The sequence below is a fragment of the Oncorhynchus tshawytscha genome, linkage group LG14 (assembly GCF_018296145.1).
Source record: "Oncorhynchus tshawytscha isolate Ot180627B linkage group LG14, Otsh_v2.0, whole genome shotgun sequence".
In the NCBI taxonomy this organism is placed as follows: domain Eukaryota; kingdom Metazoa; phylum Chordata; class Actinopteri; order Salmoniformes; family Salmonidae; genus Oncorhynchus; species Oncorhynchus tshawytscha.
Genome location: NC_056442.1, coordinates 14,259,082 through 14,282,959, shown reverse-complemented (window position 1 = coordinate 14,282,959; position 23,878 = coordinate 14,259,082). Strand labels below are relative to the sequence as shown.

The following is a 23,878-nucleotide window of genomic DNA, read 5'->3' as shown; positions in this document are numbered from 1 at the left end:
AATATATCCATAATAATTGTATTATACTGGTAATGGTGAGAGGTTCATCTCCACTGGTACTGGTAATGGTGAGAGCTTCACCTCCACTGGTACTGGTAATGGTGAGAGCTTCACCTCCCCTGGTACTGGTAATGGTGAGAGCTTCACCTCCCCTGGTACTGGTAACGGTGAGAGCTTCACCTCCCCTGGTACTGGTAACGGTGAGAGGTTAGCATCTCGTGGGCGTATCTTTGTGCCTCTGTAACGCTCTCACACAATTATTCATGATTCTTTCAGGACTATCCGTAATCATGGTAGCATCCACATTAATGTAGACATGTTCAGAAAGCATTCCTAGGGAAATGAAAATAGTTTAAACTTAAAACATAAAAACCTTGTCTTATCTTCTAAGCTTTGGAAATAACATTTGCACCCAGGAACACTTATTTTTCTAAATATCCATTCAAGTTTGTCTTAATCACTAATCCAGAATTGCTATGGTCTCTGTTGTTGCGTTTCATCCTAGTTACTCTTCAATCATCATATAAAGTACAGTAAAATGAAAGTACCATTCATTCTCCATCCCGTTCATTCTTCTTCCCTAAATTGCAGACTGTACATAGCCGCTTTTCTTCATCAATGGCATTGGACCTACATACTTCAATTGCCAGAGGCAGTATCCCGGTTCTCAACTGGGCATACAGGGTCTTTTGATGCACATTTGAGTGTGTACGTGTGTAAATTTGTGGCCAGCCAGATCTAGTCATTAGCTCCATTCCCCTGCTCAGTGGTGTGTTGGTAAATCTATGCACATTCACTGTGAGAATCCTTCCCCTCTGTCTACTAGGGTCTAATGGCAGCCTGGCATGTGTGTACGCGAAAAAGATTTGTTACAGTAGAGGGTGTGTGTATACAGTCTTGGAATGCGTCCCAAATGATACCACGTTCCCTCTATAATACACCACTTTTTAACAAAGTCAAGGGGCTCTTGTCGAAAGTAGTGCACTATATATAGAAAAGGGTGCCATTTGGGACTCAGACTAGGTCGAAGGGCAGCATGCCCTGTGGCCTGAAACCAATCACGTTCGAAAGGCAAGCAGCTAAACCTAGCATCACACACCTCTCCGCTCCACCACGCTCCAGCATCATACTTGCACAACCTGACAGGGCAGGTTTCACACGCTTGCATAAGCGCAGCTGGACCATGTAAATGCCAGTTAATTCACCTTGACCTTGTTCACTCAACCACTGTCTGGCTCAGAGAGCGAGGGAAGGGGGGAGAGAGTGTGACTCTGTTTTTTGTCTCTGTTTTGCAAGGGTTTAAGTTCTGTCACTGCAACGTATATACATCAAATGGATTCTAGAGAGGTCATTTTTTGAGATCCGTGTAGATCCACAATAAAAGTCTCTGGGCTGTTCGGGGGTGGGCTGGTTTGGAGATGGCAGCCTAATACAGAAGCATGTCTGTTCTACGAAATACAAAACTTTATTTTCACTGTTACGCTTTGTGTGCTGAACTGACATGCACGATTGTTGCTGACGTTTAATTCCCGTCATCTGAACATCAATCTATAATGCTCACCACCACCGCGGCGCTCAACTAAAACTGCTAATGGCACAAATTTTTACGCATTTTTACTCAATTCTTACCAATATGTTATTGGGCTAATTTCTCGAGGTGGAAATGATATTTTAGATGGTGTCAGTATAATGACATTTGTATTCATTTGGGAGTAGAATGTCCTTTTTAAAAAGTCATCAGAACTGAGCTTCTCAGTCCTTCTTCATAAAAAATTATCTCAAAGGACACAGGACCCCCTTAAGCAAGGGGATTGGAATTGGTCAAACTTGCAGGTAAATAAATGTACAAAATAATCCTCTTTCCCTAGAAGCACTATGGTCATTACTTTTTTACATGAAAGGGGAGGTTAACTTGCACCCATAGATTTGTATTTGTAGGTATCTGTGTTCCTGTTACCATTTTTGTGCGTGAGTGAGATTGACAAACACAAACTTTCTATCTCTTGACTGTGTTTTTATCTCTTCAGCCCCTTGACCGAGATAGTGGGGAGCTCTCTGGAGAACAGGGACCGCTGGGGATCCATGTCGTCCCCTACTGCTCATCGCTGAGTGGACAGTGAGGAACGCACACACTCACTTTCACTCGCTCACTTTCACTCGCTCACTGTAACTCACTCACTTTCACGCACTCTCTTACACATTCTCTACCCATGCATTGAAGGCTGTTTGTGTGTGTGTGTGTGTGTGTGTGTGTGTGATCAGACTGTGTTTATCATCTGAGATAGTGGGGAGCTCTCTGGAGAACAGGGACCGCTGGGGATCCATGTCGTCCCCTACTGCTCATCGCTGAGTGGACAGTGAGGAACGCACACACTCACTTTCAGGACCCTGGGCCTGCACATCGAAAGTATCGAGGCGAACAGTCGCTCCAAGAGAGAGGGCCTATTCCGGGAGGATGAGTGCATCGTTCAGATTAGCGGCACCGAGCTAATGGACAAGACATTTGCCCAGTACGTACCTCGGCTCTACGCTATCGCAGGATGATTCTCTAATGTCTCTGTATTCCCTTTATAGTGCACTCCTTTTGACCCATAAGTCCCTGGTCAAAAGTAGTGCACTATGTAGGGAATAGGTTGCCATTTGAGACGCATCCTGTGTCATTTTGGATGCAAGCCTGCCCTACACTATCACAAATCTACCAGTATGAGGCTGGTCTGTCACTCAGTTTCCCTTTTATTTTCCCTTTTATTAGGAGCCCTTCTTAATCCCTGCTCTTACAAATCCTCCCTATTCCTGGATTTATCTCACACCCCATCTCCACAGCAACAAAAGCGTGTGAGAGAGAAAACGAAAGCGAGAAACACTCATTCTCTCGCTTCACTGTTGTCGGGAATAGGTTCATTTATGACCATCACAGCATTTGGTTAGACTTCAAAAGGAGTGGGGCTAGTGAGTGAGAAAGATAAGAGATAACAAATAGTAAAAAGAGAAAGAATTGGTGGGCATCAAGGAGGATTGTCTAATCCCCTACCTGAATGAAATGCCCAGTAAAAGAGATGGACCTTGTTAGATCTGATAGTATAGCCCAGAAGAGGCTTGACAATAGGTCTGACACTGGTTCTGGATAAGCAGTTGCTGCTAGTGACTACTACTATAGATTACTTGTCTAAAGACTACTTGTCTCTAGTGAATTGACTCTTGAGGTTCTAGTCTGTGACCTCTAGTCAATGCGGGTGTTGAATGAGAACTTAGTAAGCTTGAGTTTGTACTGGTGTTGATACCAATGGAAGCTCTGTGCTTGGTGTACATAGTGGAAAACCGTACAATCAAGTCTGATATAACAGTATTCTCAACCTTCAGTCATGTCCTCCAGAGGCGGACATTGATGATGTCACTTCCTCACACCCACAGGTCCCAGGAAGTGTTCCGTCAGGCCATGTGTTCCCCTCTGGTGCGCCTGAAGATCCTGCCGCTGGCTAACAAGCAGCGATACGAGAAACGCCTCATCGGGCAGCTCTTCACCGACAGTCACGACTCCGTCCCCAAAGCCAAGAGCCCCCTCATGATCCACCCAAAAAATGGACGCTAAACCAGAAGTGAAACCAGAAACCGTGAAACCAGAGCACATCAGTCCCAAACTAGAGCCGAGACGTCCAGAGCTCCGTGTCCTCCGCTCCAAGACCCCCGATCTGCCAGCCTCTCTCACCCCGCTATGGGAGCACCAGACTGGGCACGTCCCAGAGGAGATGCCCCTCAGTGTGTCCCCAGCCCCGGTGGTCAGATATCGGGATGGGGCCTCCCCCACGGCGGTGGGGGTCAGCGAGAGCCCCCTGTCCCGGGGAAAGAGTCCCACTGGGCTCCCTAACCTGGCCAACCTGGCCAACCAGAAGGGAGGCCGGAAGCTGAAGATAGACCGGAGGAAAGGTTTGGAAGCACTATGGAAAAGGGGGTATAGCTGTGTTCGAATACCCATACTAACATACTGTATACTACATACTTAATGGGTATATACTTCATACTTAATGAGTATATACTACATACTATTAGTTCATTTTAGTATACTAGAAACAAACTACAGTATATCCTTTCAGTTGAGCGTACTAGAGCTTCGCCTGTCTACCGGAAGTTGATGCTGCTGCTATGCAACCTCTTGCTAGCTTGTTAGCTTAACAAATGACTAACTAAACATTTTACGATTTCGGGTGTGTTCGTAAATTCAATCTGGAGTGCCAGAGTGTGCTCTGGGCATTCGTAAATCCAGAGCGTTGTCAGAGTACAGAGCGCACACTGGACGCTCTGGCCGAGGAAAAGGGTTGATCCGAGCATTCAATGGCAGTCAGGCACCCAAGCTAACTGGCTAACGTTGGCTAGCTACTTCCAGACACGAAAGATAGAACACCTCACTGAGCATTTTACTTGCCCTAGCAGAGCTGGTTAGGCTGTTCATGTTATCCAGTGCGTTGGTGACTGTAATTGTGCTGCTGGCAACAATTTAATAACTTTTTTATTTTGCTGATGTTTACTGACATCGGCCGTATTCAACGGGTGTTGAGTGTTCGTAAATTCATCAGTTATTCTGCACGAGAGTGCTCTGAAATCGGAGTAGATAGCCAATGAATCGCATGACTATACCACTTAGCTAAGAATTATTATTATGAAATCATGTAGTAACCAAAAAAGTGTTAAACAAATCTAAATATATTTTATATTTGAGATTCTTCAAATTGCCACCAGTTGCCTTGATGATAGCTTTGCACACTCTTGGCATTCTCTTCACCTGGAATACTTTTCCAATGGTCTTGAAGGAGTTCCCACATATGCTGAGCACTTGTTGGCTGCTTTTCCATCTCAATTGGGTTGAGGTCGGGGGATTGTGGAGGCCAGGTCATCTGATGCAGCACTCCATCACTCTCCTTGATCAAATAGCCCTTATACAGTCTGGAGGTGTGTTGGGTCATTGTCCTGTTGATAAACAAATTATAGTACCACTAAGGCCAAACCAGATGGGATGGCGTATCGCTGCAGAATACTGTGGTAGCCATGCTGGTTAAGTGTGCCTTGAATTCTAAGTAAATCAGACAGTGTCACCAGCAAAGCACCATCACACCACCACCTCCTCCATGCTTTACTGTGGGAAATACACATGCGGAGATCATCTGTTTACCCACACCGCATCTCATAAAGACACAGCGGTTGGAACCAAAAAATGACAAATTTCCACTGGTCTTATGTCCATTGCTCGTGTTTCTTGGCCCAAGCAAGTCTCTTCTTATTATTGGTGTCCTTTGGTAGTGGTTTCTTTGCAGCAATTCAACCAGGAGGAACCCAGTAAGCCCCACAACAGATTTTTGTACTTTTGTAAAGGTATAATGTGTTGCTGTGTTGGGGTCAATTTAGTTTTCAATACAGTCGATTCAGTGAAATGAATCATCCTAGAAAACGGATAAATTGGGAACGGAGTTCTTAGGCTGTGTTTACACAGGCAGCCCAATTCTGTTATTATTCATATCAGATATTTTGCCTGTGTAAACCTAGCCTTTGAATGTGGTTGTGCTCTTCCATGGTTAAAGCGTCAATCAGCTGTAGAAACAATAATTTACCCCCCCCCCCTGTTTCGGTATAAAGCTGAGGTATGGGGCTGGAGAAATGCAACCACTTTCAAATCAATAGTTATAACCATGTTTTGAGGCTATATTGTGTTTTTTAAATAATTTTTTTACATTTACTTTGTTTACAAACATTTTAGTAAATGTATATTTTATTTATTTAACCTTTATTCAACTAAGCAAGTCAATTAGGAACAAATTCTTATTTACAATGACGGCCAAACCCGGACAAAACTGAGCCAAATGTGATACTGTCTGGATTTGAAGCAGGGTGTCTGTAGTGACGCCTCTAGCACTAAGATGCAGTGCCTTAGACCGCTGTGCCACTCGGGAGCAAACAAGTTTATATTTTGTGATCTGATGGGGTACGACAGTTGAACTAAGCTCATGAGGCATTCATAAATTATATTCGTCAAGAATCAATGGGTACATACTAGTAATTTATAAGTCAAAAAATTGGACGTAGCAACTAATGATTTCCCCTTTAAAGACTACTCTCCCACTGTGAGTGACTGCTAGGAGGTTTAGAAGCGTTAATGGAAGGTAGGCAGAAGCTTAGCTGCCAGATGAGATTTTATCACTCACTATCTTTTAGTATGCCTCTTTTGACTTTTCTCCACTGCTCACCAAGGTGGCAGTTTTCACTCATTGCACAAACACACAAATAGATACACATGTGAGCTTGGACACACACACACACACACACACACACACACACACACACACACACACACACACACACACACACACACACACACACACACACAAGCACTCTTGAAATCAAACTGTGAGTCCACAGGGAGAGGAGCCATGCGAGAGGGAATGATATCTCCGGATACCTCTCTCTCCCTCCCCTCACCTTCCTTCTCTCCCTTCACCTTCCTCCATCAGGCAGTGTGAGGCCTGCTCACACGTGAAATTGAAGGCAGTCCTCCTCTTAATCCACATAAGAAAACCGTTTTTCCGCTTGCTTTTGGCTGAGGTCTGCATCCCGAATAGCACCCTATTCCATTTATAGTACCACTACTTTTGACCAGGACCCGTGTGCACTATAAAGGGAATATGGTGCTAGCAGAGAGGGCCCCTCAGCAGACCAGTGGAAGTTGATCACCAGTTTACTCAGGAGGAACCCACTAAGCCCCACACAGGATGCGGGGCAAGTGGGGAGATGTCACCCTCCATTTATTAGCACACCAAGTGACCTTATTGCGACGTGATGGGATGATGTGGGGTCGTGATGATGGGGACAGGTCTGTCCGTAATGCTCTGCTTTTTTGACACCACACTCCAGTCCTGCAGGCTCTAGTTTTATCTTATCACAATTATTGTCCAGTCATATGATCAAGTGCTGCAAAGAAAGACCTAAGCTATGTTCGAATACCCATACTAATGTACTGTATACTACATAATGAGTATATACTACATACTATATATTATTAGTTCATTTTAGCATACTGTTCAGTTGAGCGTACTAGCTCTTCGGCCTATCTACCGGAAGTTGATGCTGTTGCTATGCAACCTCTTGCTAGTTAGTTAGCTTAACAAATGACTAGTTAGACTTTTTTATTAAAACTTTTTCTCCCCAATTTCGTGGTATCCAATTTTGTCTCGTCGCTGCAACTCCTGTACGGACTCGAAAGAGCGAGGCGAAGGTCGAAACACAACCCAACCAAGCCGCACTGCTTCTTGACACAATGCCAACTTAACCCGGAAGCACACCGTACACCTGGCGACCGTGTTGTTGTGCGGAGTCAGTAGTGCGCGGTGGGACAAGGACATCCCTGCCGGCCAAACCCTCCCCTGACCTGGACGACGCTGGGGGAATTGTACGCTGCCCCATGGGTCTCCCATGGCATAGCTAGGACTGCAGTGCCGTAGACCACTGCGCCACTCGGAAGGCCCTCTAGTTTGACATTTTACATTCGTGTGAGTTCTTAAATCCAATATGGAGTGCCAGAGTGCACTCATAAATTCAGAGCGTTTCGCTCACGGAGCGCACACTGGACGCTCGGGCCGAGGAGTAGGGTTAATTTGAGATTTCTGACCATAGAACGTCAAGCACCCAAGCTAACGGTGGCTAGCTACTTCCAGACACAAATGAGACCACTCTGACCATTCTACTCGCCCTAGCAGAGCTGGTTAGGCAGTTTTCATGTTATCCACAGCGTTGGTGACTGTTACTTTGCTGCTGGCAACAATTTAATTATGCTTTTTTTATGCCGACGTTTACTGACACCGGCTATATTCAACAGGTGTGGAGCGCTTGTAAAATTAACTACAAATTCAAGGAAACATAAAGTATTATACAGAGCCATGAGTGCATGGAACTCCCTTACGTCTTATAAAGCGCAAGGAACAGCAAACCAGGTTTCAAAAAACAAATAAAGCAACGCCACATGACACAATGCCTCTCACCCATGTCACTTGTTGTTGTGTGTATGTACTGACATGTATGTGTAACTGATTGATGCGCGCGCACACACTACGTGTGAATGTCTGTAAACTGTCAAGTATTTTGTGTGTGATCTCTTTTTCGTTATGTCGGACCCCAGCCATTGGCGTCAGCTAATGGGGATCCTAATCAATCAAATCAAGGAAAAGAAAGATGGTATAGCTAAGACTGTTATCAGGATAGCTGATAATATCCCTCTGTCCCCCACTCACCTTCTATCTCTTGTTTTTTCATCTCTTTTCCTATCTCTTCATCATTCTCTTTCTTTCCCTCTCTCTGTCCCTCTATCATTCCTCTCCAGGTACCGAGGGGCTGGGTTTCACTGTGGTGACTCGCCAGTCCATGGCCCGGGGCCCATCCTGATCAAGAGCATCCTTGCCCGTGGCGCCGCCATCATAGATGGCCGCCTGCAGCCTGGCGACCGCATCCTGGAGGTGAAAGAGTCATTTGACCTCTGACCTTTGAATTCCTTAAAAGTGCATCTTCCTGCCATCCTTGAAGTAACGACTGATTCGGCATGATTCGATAGGTGAACTCAAGTGTTCCACCACACGGCATTCACCTGTCCATTGATTTCTAATCATCAGTGATTGCTTCATGGAATGGAGGAAGGAAGCACTTTTTCAAGTATTCAAACAGTGCCGTCTGTGGCTGATAAACTAGTTGTATTTTTTTCTGGAAGTTGGTCCTTAAACCTTTAAAAATCTAGGTGTAGGTATTTATATGCACTGTGAAGCACTTTGTGTATATACTGTACATATTTGAACCCTTTCCTGTGATGTGTGTAGGTGAACGGTGTAGACCTGACGGATCGAACTCAGGTGGAGCTGGTGGCCATGCTGCGCAGCACCAAGCAGGGGGAGTGTGTCTCTGTGGTTGTGGCCAGACAAGAGGAGATCTTCCTACCCAGAGAGCTAGTGAGAACAGACACCTTTATCTCTCTCTAGCCACCTTCAATTGCTCTTGACTCTGCATGATCTTTGATGCAGATACGTTACCAGGAATTTCCACCTTTCCCCTCCTTGTCTTATACATGTTGTTACCCCTTGAAACGTCTTTCTCTTTCTATTACTAGTGAAAGGCGTTCAACGTCTTTCAACTGCCCTTTTGCCCCCCTGCACGCAGCATGCCCTCACCTCCAAACAAGCACTGACACACACACACACCCAGGCCCAGCACACGTACCCAGAGCCCCATTCCTCTTCCTGCCCTTATCTGGGTTTGTTGACTCAGAGGCTGACAGGAAGTCACACACACGTCCCTGCGGCCTCGCAGGAAGTGTTGCGTGCCGACACACGGGTGTTAAGTGACCGTTTAGCTGTGGCCAGAGACCTTTCTGACTCCTAGCCGAGTGGCGTGTTTTGACCCCTTTATCTAAATAAGCTGCCTGTCAACTGCCCCGGTGGTACCCTATAGGAGCGTGTGTGTGCATGTGCGTGTCCTGTGTATAGCAGTGTGTGTGCATGTGCGTGTCCTGTGTGTGTGTGTTGGTCCTCTCAGAAAACAGCGCTCTGTCCTTGTGTGCCACTCACTACTCCTGTGATTATTCGCATTATTCCATTTCCTCAACTTCAAAGCATTCAGGAGGGACAACTCCGACGCTTTGTAGTGAACGATGCATATTCACATGGAAACACGCACGCATGCACACATACACACAGTGCTCACATTAGCCCTCATTAAAATACCCAACATTTCCACAACATCCACACTAAGGTGCTTCTTGACTTCCTCTTATCTTGTTCTTTTTGAACTCTGTCTTTATCTGGGCTGTTGAAGTTAGATTCCCTTAAAGATGAACCCCTTATCTTCTCTGCAGGCCTCCTCCTCAAATATAGTTTCATGTCCCTCAAACTCATGTACATGTTCACCCTCACTCAAGTTTAGCAATGCTCACAGACAGAACTTATGCAGGCAGGCGCACACACACACAATCGACCACAACTCATTCCAATACCTTAAACTTCCACATTTAGATGCAATTGTGGTCCGTTGTACAGCAAACGCATACGTACATAACACTCGTCTTCTCTCCTTATTCTGCCTCAGTCACAACCCTAATACTGCAGCAGCGCTCACAAAGCCCCCAATACAAAGCCCCATCTATTTAGCCATCTGCTTTATCCTCAAGAAGTCGCATTCTTGAAGCCGTATTTACTCTGTTTTGGAGAAAGAATCCCCCCTCGACGGGCACACTGACAATTTGGCCGGTAACACGTACGTTGTTATTCTGTCCTCGTTGGGACCTAAAATGTACTTCCATTCAAAATCCTATTTTCCCTCAACCTAACTCCTCAACCTAACCCCTTACCCTTATTGTAACCCCATTTGTAAACCTAAACCTAACCCCTAAGCTAAAAATAGTCTTCTGACTCCGCACAAAGTGCCTTTGAACGGGGGATGGCTGTAGGTGCCAGGCACACTGGTTTGAGTGCGCCAAGAACTGCAATGCTGGTGGGTTTTTCATGCTCCACAGTTTCCTGTGTGTATCAAGAATGGTCCACTACCCAAAGGACATTCAGCCAACTTGACACAACTGTGAGAAGCATTGGAGTCAATCAATCAAATAGATTTTTATAGCCCTTTTAAATCAGCCGATGTCACCAAGTACGATACAGAAACCCAGCCTAAAACCCCAAACAGCAAGCAATGCAGATGTTGAAGCCCGGTGGCTAGGAAAAACAAAGCACGGTGGCTAGGAAAGCGCCCCTGTGGAATGCTTTCGACACCTTAAAGAGTCCATGCCCTGACGAATTGAGGCCCTTATGAGGGGGAAAAGGGGGGAAGGGTTCTTAATGTTTTATACGCTTAGAGTATACTGCCATCTAAATTACTGCCACATGCTTATTAATATTGTTTGGAAATATTCATACAAGTCACAAACTGTGCTGTCCATCAGATGAGCTGAGGCCCTTGTTTAGAAGCGAAATGATAGCTTCAAGTTCAATTTGCACATGCGCAGAACGTGACTCTGGTTACTTAGACAATAAGAATAGGTGACCGGGTCCCGGGCCTGTAGTTTGTATTGAGGTGTGATCCTCGCCTTTCAAGAATAACTTGCTGATAAAACCTGATCTGGACTTGATTGTCAGTGTTTAGTTTGTCCTTCGGATTGAATTTGTGATGCAAGGTGGTTTGTAGATCTCAATCAGTCTCGACTTGAGCTGTCGGCATGCCCATCACGCATAGAGCTGTCGGCATGCCCATCACGCATAGAGCTACTTCCTCTCCCTTCTCCACTCCTCTGCACTTCTTTTCTCATTCTTGGGTTGGCACCAGGATGGTTGTGTCCTGGAACCATGGTAGCTAAGCACTCAAGGTCACAAACACACACACACAAATGATCCCAACCTTCAGCAATTTGGCTTCCCCTCCTCCCCCTACTGAGGCACAGCTACAGGGAACATAAGAACTCAACATTACTTCCAATAATTGGCAGACTTCATTTCTCTCCGATCGAGCAGTAGCGAGAAAGATCTCATCTTAATTGAATGTCGCTCTCGTCGCTAATCTGCCACTTTGAAAAGCGTCTTTTCAGAAGCCCGGCTGACAGGAGTGTGTATTAATCGGTCTCCTTACACCCCCACCTCTTCTTCTTCCCCATGGGTAGAAAGGTTCCCTTTGTCTTCCTCGTTCCTCTGATCAAGGGTGGTCTCCCCTCTTAAAGCCTGTTAACAAGCACTTGAGGAGAGACAATGAGGCGTGTTGTGTGCCAGTGGAGCCACAGGGCTCAGGAATGGAAGGGTTTTGCTCTCTGTGTGTGTGTGGGGGGGGATTATTTCTGTGTGTGTGTGTGTGTGTGTGTGTGTGTGTGTGTGTGGACCACCAGGGGTGTGTGTCTTACACCGGGAGATTTAGTTGGCTGTTTAAATGTGGTTTAGTCTAGTCCCTTAAGAACGGTGGACATATCTGTGTGTGTGTGTGTGTGTGTGTGTGTGTTTAACTTAGCCTGCCACACAGTGACCCAAAAAGACAGCTCTTTGCATCAACAGATCAAACCAAAGACATTCATAAAAAAAGTTTCAATAACTTTAGTTACAAAGTGCTGCTGGAATATCTCTCCCCTTACACTGACAATGGAATATCCTGCAGCTGTTGCGTCTCTTCAGATTCCACCTCTCCTCTTCTCCTCCTCTCCCTTATGGATGTGTGTCAGGGATAGAGATGCCCAACGAGACCCGTCTGTCTGTCACGTCAGCTGTCAAAGTGTCTAGTCTGAGCTGGATTGCTGGATCCTTGCGTCAGTCTTCTCACTGACTCCATTGAATAAAGAATAAATGGAGCCTCGTTCCGAATGAAAGCTTCCCATCTTTACTACTCAGTGTACAACGGAGTTTCCACAATAGCTCGAGGTGATGGTGATGGAGCTCCATGAGAGTGAGGCCCCAGACTAGACTGCCCATTTTCCTAAGGGGCTCTACCCAGGTAAAGAGGCTGTCAGGTCTTCCCCTGCTGAGGATCAAGGGGTGGAGAACAGTGGGGGTGTTCTGTTGGCTAAACAAGGGCCTCCTCAGGACTCAGGTGAATGTCACCCAACACTAGTGGGATTATAGTGAGAAACCTGTAAAGCTACACTGAGCCGTTCTTTCCTGCCTCTGTCGCTAGACCGCTGGCCATATTATATGGCAACCTGGGAGGTTCAAAATAAATCTGCTTCCAATAACAGATAAGGTATGAAGGAAAGCAGCTCAATGAGCTTTTGGATTTTATATTGGGCAGCTGTGAAAAAACAAAATCACAGACACTTCACATACACACTCGGTGTCTCTTAGTTTGGACTAATGTGGTGTAACACACACCATTATTGTTAACAAATGTAAACATATACAGTACACACAGTATTTTTCCCCACCTGCGTTGTTCGCTCTCCTCCTCACAGGAAAATAGGCCGGCTATGTGAAAGAGCCTCAAAGCACCTCTTTACAGGCCCGTTTCCCTGGTGACAAAACCCTAGCACCACTTTCTCTCTCACCACTCTGTCATAATGACAGACATTTTTCTTTTCTTTTGTTGCCATTTCTTTGTCTTCTCTCTCCCCCTCTCTCTCTCTCTCTCTCTCTCTCTCTCTCTTTCTTTCATTTGGTAGCCAATTCTCGCTCCCCGAACCACCGGGTCATTTTGTTCACGTTAAGAGTGGGATGAAGGAGGAGAGAGAAAAGAGGGGGAGAGAGACTGCGAGGGGGGGGAGAGAGTGAATGGGAGAGTGGGTATCTCCAGGGATGGGTTATTACTTTTAAATGATCCCCCTGTCGCCCTCCCTCCATCGCTCTCTAGAAGGATGTATAAAAAGGTTATTGTGCTTCCTTTTGAAATGGCACGCTCTCTGTCTGCCTTTCATGTTCAAATGGAATTACCTCTCTGCCTGCCGTCACCTCCCTCGTTCTCTCTTTCTCACCACCTGCTCCTTCTCACTTCCCATCATCCTCTTCCTCTTTTTTTAAAATGTATTCTTCATCCCCTCACCCGTTTTCCACCACCTTGGATCCATAATGCAAATATCCCTCTTCTTTTGTTTGACCTTTTTCACCTTTTTCTTTCACCTTCTCTGTTACCTTTTTCTTTCGTCCTCTCCCGCTCCCTCTCCCTGTCATCCTCATTCGATGAGTTCTCATATTGACGAGATGTTTCATTTTCTGTGTGTCTATTTCACTCTCAGCGTTGTATTTTTTAAATTTTCATTAACTGCCCTATGCTTGTTTCACTATCAAAACAATCTCTCTCTCTCTGTCCTCTTCTTCATTCTTCTCTTTCCCTCTTTCAGAAAAGGGAGGAGGCAAGCCCCCTGGTGCTGGAGGATGGGCGGGAGCAGCTGATGTTCGAGGTGCCCCTGAACGACACGGGCTCGGCCGGCCTGGGCATCAGCCTCAAGGGCAACAAGTCCCGGGAGAAGGGCGAGGACCTGGGCATCTTCATCAAGTCCATCATTCACGGAGGGGGCCGCCTTCAAGGTACAGAAGCAGGAATTAACTGTGCTGTTGTCTCAATGTTTCCTTTCTCTGTCTGTCTCCCTTTCTCTCTTGTCTCTCTTTTCCTCTTTCCAATTCTCACTCAGCCTGCTCTCTTTCTGTCTCTCTCTCTACCTTGGTTCCCTTTCTACTGTCTCTTTCCTTCTATCTTCCGGCCCTCTCTGTCCCATCTGTTTCTCTTTACTCTGTAAACCCCGATACTCAGCAGTCCTGTCCAGTCTGAAGCCCACATCTGTTTCAGTTCCCCTGACCTCTGACCCCTGGTGACCCCATTGACCTCGGCCCTCTGGCAGTGTGCTCAGACTTTTCTTAGACTTTTCTCTTTTCGGGTGGATCGGATTGAGGGCCCTTTCTAGAATCTTCCACTGAGGGCCACACTCCATCACTGTAGTGACACTTGGAGTTGATAGATACACTCTGAACTCCCCTGGTTCCCATCTCTTTCCACAGATCAGATGAAAGCAGTAGGGCAGGTGTTGTGTCCCTATGTAGATAAGGCCTGCACTGGGAACAGGGAGATGAGGTACCTGAGCAATACTAGTACATCAGTACTTCGATGGAAGCCTCAAACTGGACTTATAAACTCTTCTCTCAGAGGTATTTGGTATTCATTAGGATCCCCATTAGCCGCTGCAAAAGCAGCAGCTACTCTTTCTGTCCACATGAAGCATGACATAATACATGGTACAGAACATTGTTAGTCAAGGACTGAACTACATCAATTTAAAACGTCTCACACAGTCTACATCTCAGTACATACATACTATATTCTAGGTCTAATGCATAATACAGTGCAAATTACAATACAAGATATATAAAACGGATGTGTCTCTTCACAGTCCCCTTTTGTGCAGTAATGTATTATTTTAGATGTTTTTTTAAACCCTGGTTTTATTGCTAGCTTGAGATACCTGGTGTGGCAGGGAGTTCCATGTCTTCATGGCTCGATTTAATACTGTGTTTTTTTCCAAGCCTCTGTTCTGGACCTGGGGACTGTGAAGAGACCTCTGGATGCGTGTCTTGTGTTGTACCGATGAGTGTCTGAATTGTGTGCCAACTGCTTGAAGAGACTGTTCGCGACATTCAACACATCAGTACATCGCACAAATACCAATATTGATGCTGTCAATCTCTCCTTAACTTTGAGCCAGGAGAGATTGACATGCATGTTACTGACACTGGCCCTCCGTGTACATCTAGGGGCGATACACGCTGCTTTGTTCTGGACCAACTGCAATTTACCTAGATTACCAGTCAAAGGTTTGGACACACCTACTCAGTCGAGTGTTTTTCTTTATTTTTTTACTATTTTCTACATGGTATAATAGTAGTGAAGACATCAAAACTATGAAATAACACATATGGAATCATGTAGTAACCAAAAAAGTGTTAAACAAATCAAAATATATTATATATTTGAGATTCTTCAAAGTAGCCACCATTCACCTTGATGACAGTTTTGCACACTCTTGGAATTCTCTCAACCAGCTTCATGAGGAATGGTTATCCAACAATCTTGAAGAAGTTCCCACATATGCTCAGCACTTGTTGGCTGCTTTTCCTTCACTCTGCGGTCCAACTCATCCAAAACCATCTAATCTGGGTTGATTTCGGGTGTTTGTGGAGGCCAGGTCATCTGATGCAGCACTCCATCACTCTCCTTGGTCAAATAGCCCTTACACAGCCTGGAGGTGTGTTGGGTCATTGTCCTGTTGAAAAACAAAGGATAGTCCCTCTAGGAGTAAACTAGATGGGATGGCGTATCCCTGCAGAATGCTGTCGTAGCCATGCTGGTTAAGTGTGCCTTGAATTCTAAATAAATCACTGACAATGTCACCAGCAAAGCACCCCACACCATCACACCACTTCCTCCATGCTTCATGGTGGGAACCGCACAAGCAGAGATCATCTGTTTACCTTCTCTGCGTCTCAGACACGGCAGTTGGAACCATAAATCAAACATTTGGACTCATCAGACCAAAGGACAGATTTCCAGTGATCTAATGTCCATTGCTCGTGTTTCTTGGCCCAAGCAAGTCTCTTCTTATTATTGGTATTATTAGTAGTGGTTTCTTTGCAGCAATTTGACCATAAAGGCCTGATTCACGTAGTCTCCTCTGAACAGTTTATGTTGATGTGTCTGTTACTTGAACTCTGTCAAGCATTTATTTTGGCTGTAATCTGAGGTGCAGTTAACTCAAATGAATGTATCCTCTGCAAATCAAAGACAATTTTATTGGTCACATACACGTGTTTAGCAGATATTATTGCGGGTGTAGCGAAATGCTTGTGCTTCTACCTCTGACAGTGTAGTAATATCTAACAAGTAACATCTAACAGTTAAACAACATACCCAAAATACACGTACATCTGTAACGCTTGTCGTCTGGGGAAGGAGAGGAGGACCAAGGTGCAGAGTGGTAAGTGTTCATATTATTTAATGAAATATGCAACACTAGACAAAACAACAAACACAACAAACAGTCCTGAAATGTGAAACAAAAACACTAAACAGGAAACAACCACCCACAAAACACAATGGAAAACAGGCTACCTAAATATGGTTTTTAATCAGGGACAACGATTTTGACAGCTGCCTCTGATTGAGAACCATACCAGGCCAAACACAGAAATAGAAATCATAGACAAACTAACATAGACAACCCACCCAACTCACGCCCTGACCATACCAAAACAAAAGACAAATCAAAGGAACTAAGGTCAGAATGTGACAACATCTAAGTAAGGAATGGATTAATGATATATATACATAAGTCAGAGCGGCGTTGGACTAAGGTAGCGGCATAGTACAGAGTACAGTATATATATATGAGATGCGTGATGCAATATTTACAAACAATTAAAGTGACTAAGATGCTGTAGAATAGTATAGAGTACAGTTTACACATATGAGATGAGTAATGCAAGATACGGAGACATTATTAAAGTGGCTAGTGTTTCATTTCCTTAAAGTGACCAGTGATTCCTAATCTATGTCTATAGGCAGCAGCCTCTGATGTGCTAGTGATGGCTGTTTAGCAGTCTGATGGCCTTGAGACAGAAGCTGTTTTTCAGTCTCTCGGTCCCAGCTTTGATGCACCAGTACTGACCTCGCCTTCTGGATGATAGCGGGGTGAACAGGCAGTGGCTCGGGTGGCTGACGTCTTTTTGGCCTTCCTATGGCATCGGGTGCTGTAGGTATCAAGGAGGGCGGGAGGTTTGCCCCCAGTAATGGGTTGGGCAGACCACACCACTCTCTGGAGAGCTTTGCGGTTGTTGGAGGTGCAGTTGCAGTTGCTGTACCAGGCGGTGATACAGCCCGACAGGATGCTCTCAATTGTGCATCTGTAAAAGTTTGAACTTGATGCTTTCCACCTTCTCCATAGCGGTCCCATCGACATGGATAGGGGGGTGCTCCCTCTGCAGTTTCCTGAAGTCCACGATCATCTCCTTAATTTTGTTGACGTTGAGTGAGAAGGTTATTTTCCTGGCACCACACTCCCAGAGCCCTCACCTCCTCCCTATAGGCTGTCTCATCGTTGTTGGTAATCAAGCCTACCACTGTAGTCTGCATAATTGATGATTGAGTTGGAGGCATGCTTGCCACGCAGTCATGGGTGAACAAGAGGGGGCTGATCACTCTGGGTCTTCCTTTCCTATGGCAGTCCTCATGAGAGCCAGTTTCATCATAGTGCTTGATGGTTTTTGCGACTGCACTGTTTTTCGACATTTTCCAAATTGACTGACCTTCATGTCTTTAAATAATGATGGACTGTCGTTTCTCTTTGCTTATTTGAGCTGTTCTTGCCGTAATATGGACCTGGTCTTTTACCAAATAGGGCCATCTTCTGTATACCAACCCTACCTTGTCACAACACAACTGAGTGTCTCAAACGCATTAAGAAGGTAATCATTTCCACAAATGAACTTTTAACAAGGCACACCTGTTAATTGAAATGCATTCCAGATGACTACCTCATGAAGCTGGTTGAGAGAATTCCAAGACTGCAAATCTGTCATCAAGGCAAAGGGTAGCTACTTTGAAGAATCTCAAATATAAAATATATTTGGATTTGTTTCACACTTTTCTGGTTACTACATGATTCCATGTGTTATTTCCTAGTTTTGATATCTTCACCATTATTCTACAATGTAGAAAATAGTAAAAATAAAGAAAAAAACCTGAAAAGAGATCTTCTATCTCCTCTTCTGGTTGCCTTCTCAAAATGTTTTAGTCCAACCCTTTTTCAAAAACAAGAAACAGGGAAGAAAGGAGATTGAGAGAGATTTAAAAAAGGCAAACTTGGAGCGAGAGAAAGTTGATGAGATATTTTAGCATAAATTGAAAGTGCGTATGTTCGGGGGGCTGAGGTGTGTATGTGCGCGTGTCTCTCTCTTCTTGTGTGTTGCATGTGCGTGTTGCCCGTTGTCGCAGGCTCCCTCCTTGCGCTGTGTGTGTGTGTGTGTGTGTGTGAATGCTAATTGAAAACTCTAAAGAGGCTAGCTAATGAGCGTGTGCAGGGAGGGCTGAGACAATCCGTCTGTCCCCAGTGTCTCTCTCTCTGGCTGTCTCTCTACAGGCAGCCAGGGGAGGAGAAGCCACAGCCTTACACTGAAACTGGGACCTAACCCAATTCTGACAGTGTTTGTGTGTTTTTGTTTGTTTGTGTGTGGGGGGGATGGTTACTATTCTTGTGGGGACCAGAAGTCATGTGGAAGTCAGTTTCCTTGTGAGGACCAGAAGTTGAGACATTTTGCTGGTCCCCACAAGGAAAGAGGGTTAGGTACATTTTTGAATTTATTTAACTTTAGGGTTAGAATTGAGGTTAGGTTTAGAGGTCGACCGATTAATCGGAATGGCCAATTCAATTAGGGCCGATTTTCAAGTTTTGGGATATTTTTTGGACACCGATTTTTGCCTATTTTTAATTTTTATATATATATATATTTTACACCTTTAATTTTTATTTAACTAGGCAAGTCAGTGAATAACACATTCTTATTTTCAATGACGGCCTAGGAATGGTGGGTCAACTGCCTCGTTCAGGGGCAGAACGACAGATTTTCACCTTGTCAGCTCGGGGGATCCAATCTTGCAAGATGTAGTTGACTAAGTCCTTGTGCACTCCACAAGGCGACTGCCTGTTACGCGAATGCAGTAAGCCACGGTAAGTTGCTAGCTAGCATTAAACTTATCTTATAAAAACAATCAATCAATCATAATCACTAGTTAACTACACATGGTTGATGATATTACTAGATATTATCTAGCGTGTCCTGCGTTGCATATAATCTGACTGAGCATACAAGCATACAAGTATCTGACTGAGCGGTGGTAGACAGAAGCAGGCGTGTAAACATTCATTCAAACAGCACTTTCGTGCATTTTACCAGCAGCTCTTCATTGTGCGTCAAGCATTGCGCTGTTTATGACTTCAAGCCTATCAACTCCCGTGTTGAGGCTGGTGTAACCGAAGTGAAATGGCTAGCTAGTTAGCTCTGCATGGGTAACGCTGCTTCGAGGGTGGCTGTTGTCGACCTGTTTCTGGTTCGAGCCCAGGTAGGGGCGAGGAGAGGGACGGAAGCTATACTGTTACACTGGCAATACTAAAGTGCCTATAAGAACATCCAATGGCCAAAGGTTAATGATATATATAGTCCTATAATTCCTATAATAACTACAACCTAAAACTTCTTACCTGGGAATATTGAAGACTCATGTTAAAAGGAACCACCAACTCTCATATGTTCTCATGTTCTGAGCAAGGAACTTAAACGTTAGCTTTCTTACATGGCACATATTGAACTTTTACTTTCTTCTCCAACACTTTGTTTTTGCATTATTTAAACCAAATTGAACATGTTTCATTATTTTTTTTGAGGCTAAATTGATTTTATTGATATATTATATTAAGTTAAAATAAGTGTTCATTCAGTATTGTTGCAATTGTCATTATTACAAATACATTTTAAAAATCTGCTTTTTTTGGTCCTCCAATAATCGATATCGGTATCGGCACTGAAAAATCATAATCGGTTGACCTCTAGTTAGGTTTGGTGTTAAGGTTAGGGTTATGGTTAGGAAAATTTGTATTTGTATTTTTTTTATTTTAATTTTACCCCTTTTTCTTCCCAATTTCGTGGTATCCAATTGTTTAGTATCTACTATCTTGTCTCATCGCTACAACTCCCGTACGGGCTCGGGAAAGATGAAGGTTGAAAGTCATGCGTCCTCCGATACACAACCCAACCAAGCCGCACTGCTTCTTAACACAGCGCGCATCCAACCCGGAAGCCAGCCGTACCAATGTGTCGGAGGAAACACTGTGCACCTGGCAACCTTGGTTAGCGCGCACTGCACCCGGCCCGCCACAGGAGTCGCTGGTGCACGATAAGACAAGTACATCCCTACCAGCCAAACCCTCCCTAACCCGGGACGACGCTAGGCCAATTGTGCGTCACCCCACGGACCTCCCGGTCGCGGCCGGTTACAACAGAGCCTGGGCGCGAAACCAGAGTCTCTGGTGGCACAGCTGGCGCTGAACCACTGCGCCACCCGGGAGGCCTGGAAAAATAGGATTTTAAAAATCAATTGTTTGGTCCCCACAAGGATAGTGAAACAAACGTGTGTTTGTGTCTGACTTCCTGTTTGTGTGTGTCTAAAGGTGTGTGTGTGCGCTTGCTCACACACGTATGTGTAATTCTCTGTGTGTGTGTGGGCTTCTGCTTGCCTGTACGTGTTACTTGGTGTGTGTGCTTGCTTGCATGTCTTTGAAATTGTGTGTGATCTGATAGGATCAGAAGGTTATTGGTGGTGTGAGAGGTCAGGGCCCGGCGCGGGCTGCTTAATGACTGAGGTCAGTGGTGACTAATTGCTTGATGGGGCTGGTGGCACTGGGGAGTCTTTAGTACCTCTGGCCATGTCTCTGTATGTCGGTCTCACTCACTCACTCACTCCACACACACACACACATATATATATATATATATATATATATAAGTGTTTCTTGGTCTCTAGAACAGTAGCTACTACATACAAATTATCTCTCTCTCCACCTCCTTATCTCTCTCTCCTTAATTTCTCCATGCCTCTTTCACTCTATCATTGTTCCTACCCCTCTCTTTCTCTCTCACTGCTCTCCCCCACCTCTACTATTTCCCACCGACTCCCCTCTCCAGGACGGCCGCCTGCGGGTCAACGACCAGCTGATTGTGGTGAACGGCGAGGAGCTGCTGGACCTCTCCAACCACGTCGCTATGGAGACCCTACGCCACTCCATGTCCTAGGAGGGCAATGCCCGCGGCACCATCCAATTGGTGCTCCTCCACGCCGCCCCCTCATCTGGCTCCGCCCACAGCGCCAACGCACAGGTACGCTACGAACAGGGCACAGGGACAACGATCGCCACGGTTCACTACTTCGCTGGCAAGCCTCTGACCCGAGGGGTCTCCGATACAGGCACAGATATATGCAGGGCTCAGCGCAAAGCTATACACTTAGTGATATACACAGGTACACAACGCAAGGGAACTTGCGTAGTCCAACACTCGGTAACATACACAAACACACAACACACACAGATACTCGAAAGGCACACACGTAGCCACTCACCCGACAACATACACATCAGCAACACACATGCCTATGCAGAGAGCATAAGGGTGCTGACAGGGGCAATGTACGGTGACTTACACAGACACGACAAAACACACAACCACTTAGACAGAAACAGAGACACACAGGGATCCAACTATACACACAACCAGGACCTGATGCGACATCACCACCGCAGGCTCTCGGGAGGACTTTGAGAGAGCACACACATGTTTGTGCGGATATTTTTATATATATATATATATATATATGTGTGTGTGTGTGCATTTACTGATACGTGTGTATATATGGGAGGTGTGTGTGTGTGTGTGTGTGCAGCATTAACTCTTTCCCCTTCCCAAACTGTTCCCTCTTCCCACAATGACCACCTTCATACAGGCAATGACTGTTAACCAGAAACCCACTGTGACTAAAACTCAGGAGAAAAACAATGTCTGTGCACTACTTATAAATAATGAATTGCGTATTAATGACCATTATTAAGAAGTTACCACTAATTTTGTAGACAATAGTTGTAACTCACAAAAATGGGCACTGTTGTTTCACTGTCTTCAAATCTTTGTCTGCAATGCTATTGACAATCGGGTAATATTACCATTATCCCTGAAATGCTTGTTAAACCTGTTCTGTTCCTTGTATTTGCTAACTTATTTATTTTAATTATTTTTGTGTTGTTCATTTGTCACCAGACTAGTCACTCAATGTTATGGTTTTAATCTCACAATAGTCCTTTGTTCAATAAAAAGTCTTCCTCTTGCATGCTGTCTGTCTGTTTCACTGTGGTGGTGGTGGTGGGGTGGTGATTCCTTTCTACTGGCTAGTACTCCTGTCCTCTCTTTCCCTGATGTTTATATACCTATCCATCTCTCTTTGGAATGATTTGTTTCCATCTTTGGCTCATTCTCTCTCTGGCCTTATTCTATCTCTCCGCTGGGTATCGTCCCTTATCCCCCATACCGGCCCTTAACACACACAGTCAAGTGACTCACTGAGTCTCATCTAAAGAAGCCAAAGAAATTTGGAAAAAACAATTTCCCCTTAGTGATGATCACGTTTTCTACTACTGTGTAGTTTACTGCACTATCCTCTTTCTATGAGTATATGCACTTCAGAATTCCACGGTCAGAAAAGGAAGAACAGTATGTAAGGGGCTATAGCAATATGACAGAAAAGTGGACTCATGACAATATAATACAGACAGACTGCCATACCTAGTTGTTTTTTGCACTACTACCAATTATTTAGGTTTTTGTTACTGATTTGTTCTCATTCTCAGTTAATAAATGTTTGTGATGTTCTCAAGTGCAGCGGTTCCCAAACCGTAGGGGCGAACTCGGTCTTGCTTTTAAACTTCCTCTTGAAAGTTGGAAATTGGGTAGTGTATCATCACTTCCTCTTGTCACGTTAGTCATTATATACCTTGGAGAGCTTTTTTATAACTTATCAGAAATGTCCAGATTAACTAGATCATGTCAGCTAAAAAAAATAGGTTTTGTGACACGTGTGCACGGGTGGCGCGGGATGTTCCCCAATGCTGGGAGGGCCCCCGAGTAAAAAAAAAAGTTTGAATCCCAGCCCTAGTGAACAGCTGTACCTTGGTTAATCTCAACAGCCATTCAGAAGCATTGTGAACCGTGACGAGGTAGCTATTAGTGGAAGAAGAAAGACTAGAAAAAAATGATCTATTACAGTGTTAATGTCTGATGGTAGGGTATAATGGAGGGGCAGGGTGGAGAATGAGATGAGACAGCAGGGGGTTATGGGATTAAATGGGTGTGACCAATGACCCGCCCCTTTTGTGTCCTCCCGTCAGTCTCTCCTTGGCCACACCAAGTGGTGCGGTCTTAGGAAATTGGCATGGAAAATTGTGTATGTGGGTGCAAGATATCCCCACCCCACATCCTTCCAAATCGGCAGAAAAATACATTGTGTTTGTGCTCCCTCAGAGCCTGTAGGAAAATTGTATAACTGCCAGTGCAGTTCTCACTGCATATCTCGGTAGGCCTCAGCCTATGTTCACTCAGCAATCCACACACACACCAGGTATAATCTTATCAGACCACGAGACCCCAAGATGAAAGACCACCACCTCTCTCTCTCTCTCTCTCGCTCACCCTACCCAACTCCGAGGAGCGGGTGTTGGGGGACACCGTGTGCGTTTGGTGGGGTGTTCCTCCATAGCCTCATTATGTTGACCAGCAGGTTCTTATTGTTCTGTGGATTAGGATGTGAGCTCCTC

At 45.0% G+C, this 23,878-nt stretch overlaps 1 protein-coding gene and 1 pseudogene across 1 annotated transcript; both read left to right on the top strand.

The window, feature by feature from the left end:
• Positions 1–131: 131 nt before the first annotated feature.
• LOC112253913 lies at positions 132–8,488 on the top strand (annotated as a pseudogene).
• Positions 7,304–22,396, top strand: LOC112255172 (partitioning defective 3 homolog). The gene is made up of 4 exons (XM_042297070.1): positions 7,304–8,492; positions 8,847–8,975; positions 13,820–14,006; positions 21,204–22,396. Exons 1-4 carry the CDS (start codon positions 8,145–8,147, stop codon positions 21,626–21,628), a joined length of 1,089 nt encoding a protein of 362 aa, XP_042153004.1. The 5' UTR covers positions 7,304–8,144; the 3' UTR covers positions 21,629–22,396.
• Positions 22,397–23,878: the final 1,482 nt, after the last annotated feature.

Excerpts from the sequence above, each read along its gene's own strand:
- LOC112255172 (XM_042297070.1), top strand. The coding sequence starts at position 8,145 with ATGTCGGACCCCAGCCATTGGCGTCAGCTAATGGGGATCCTAATCAAT. Across the intron at positions 8,493-8,846 it reads CTGGCGACCGCATCCTGGAG|GTGAACGGTGTAGACCTGAC; the intron begins GTGAAAGAGTCA and ends TGATGTGTGTAG. Across the intron at positions 8,976-13,819 it reads TCTTCCTACCCAGAGAGCTA|AAAAGGGAGGAGGCAAGCCC; the intron begins GTGAGAACAGAC and ends TCCCTCTTTCAG.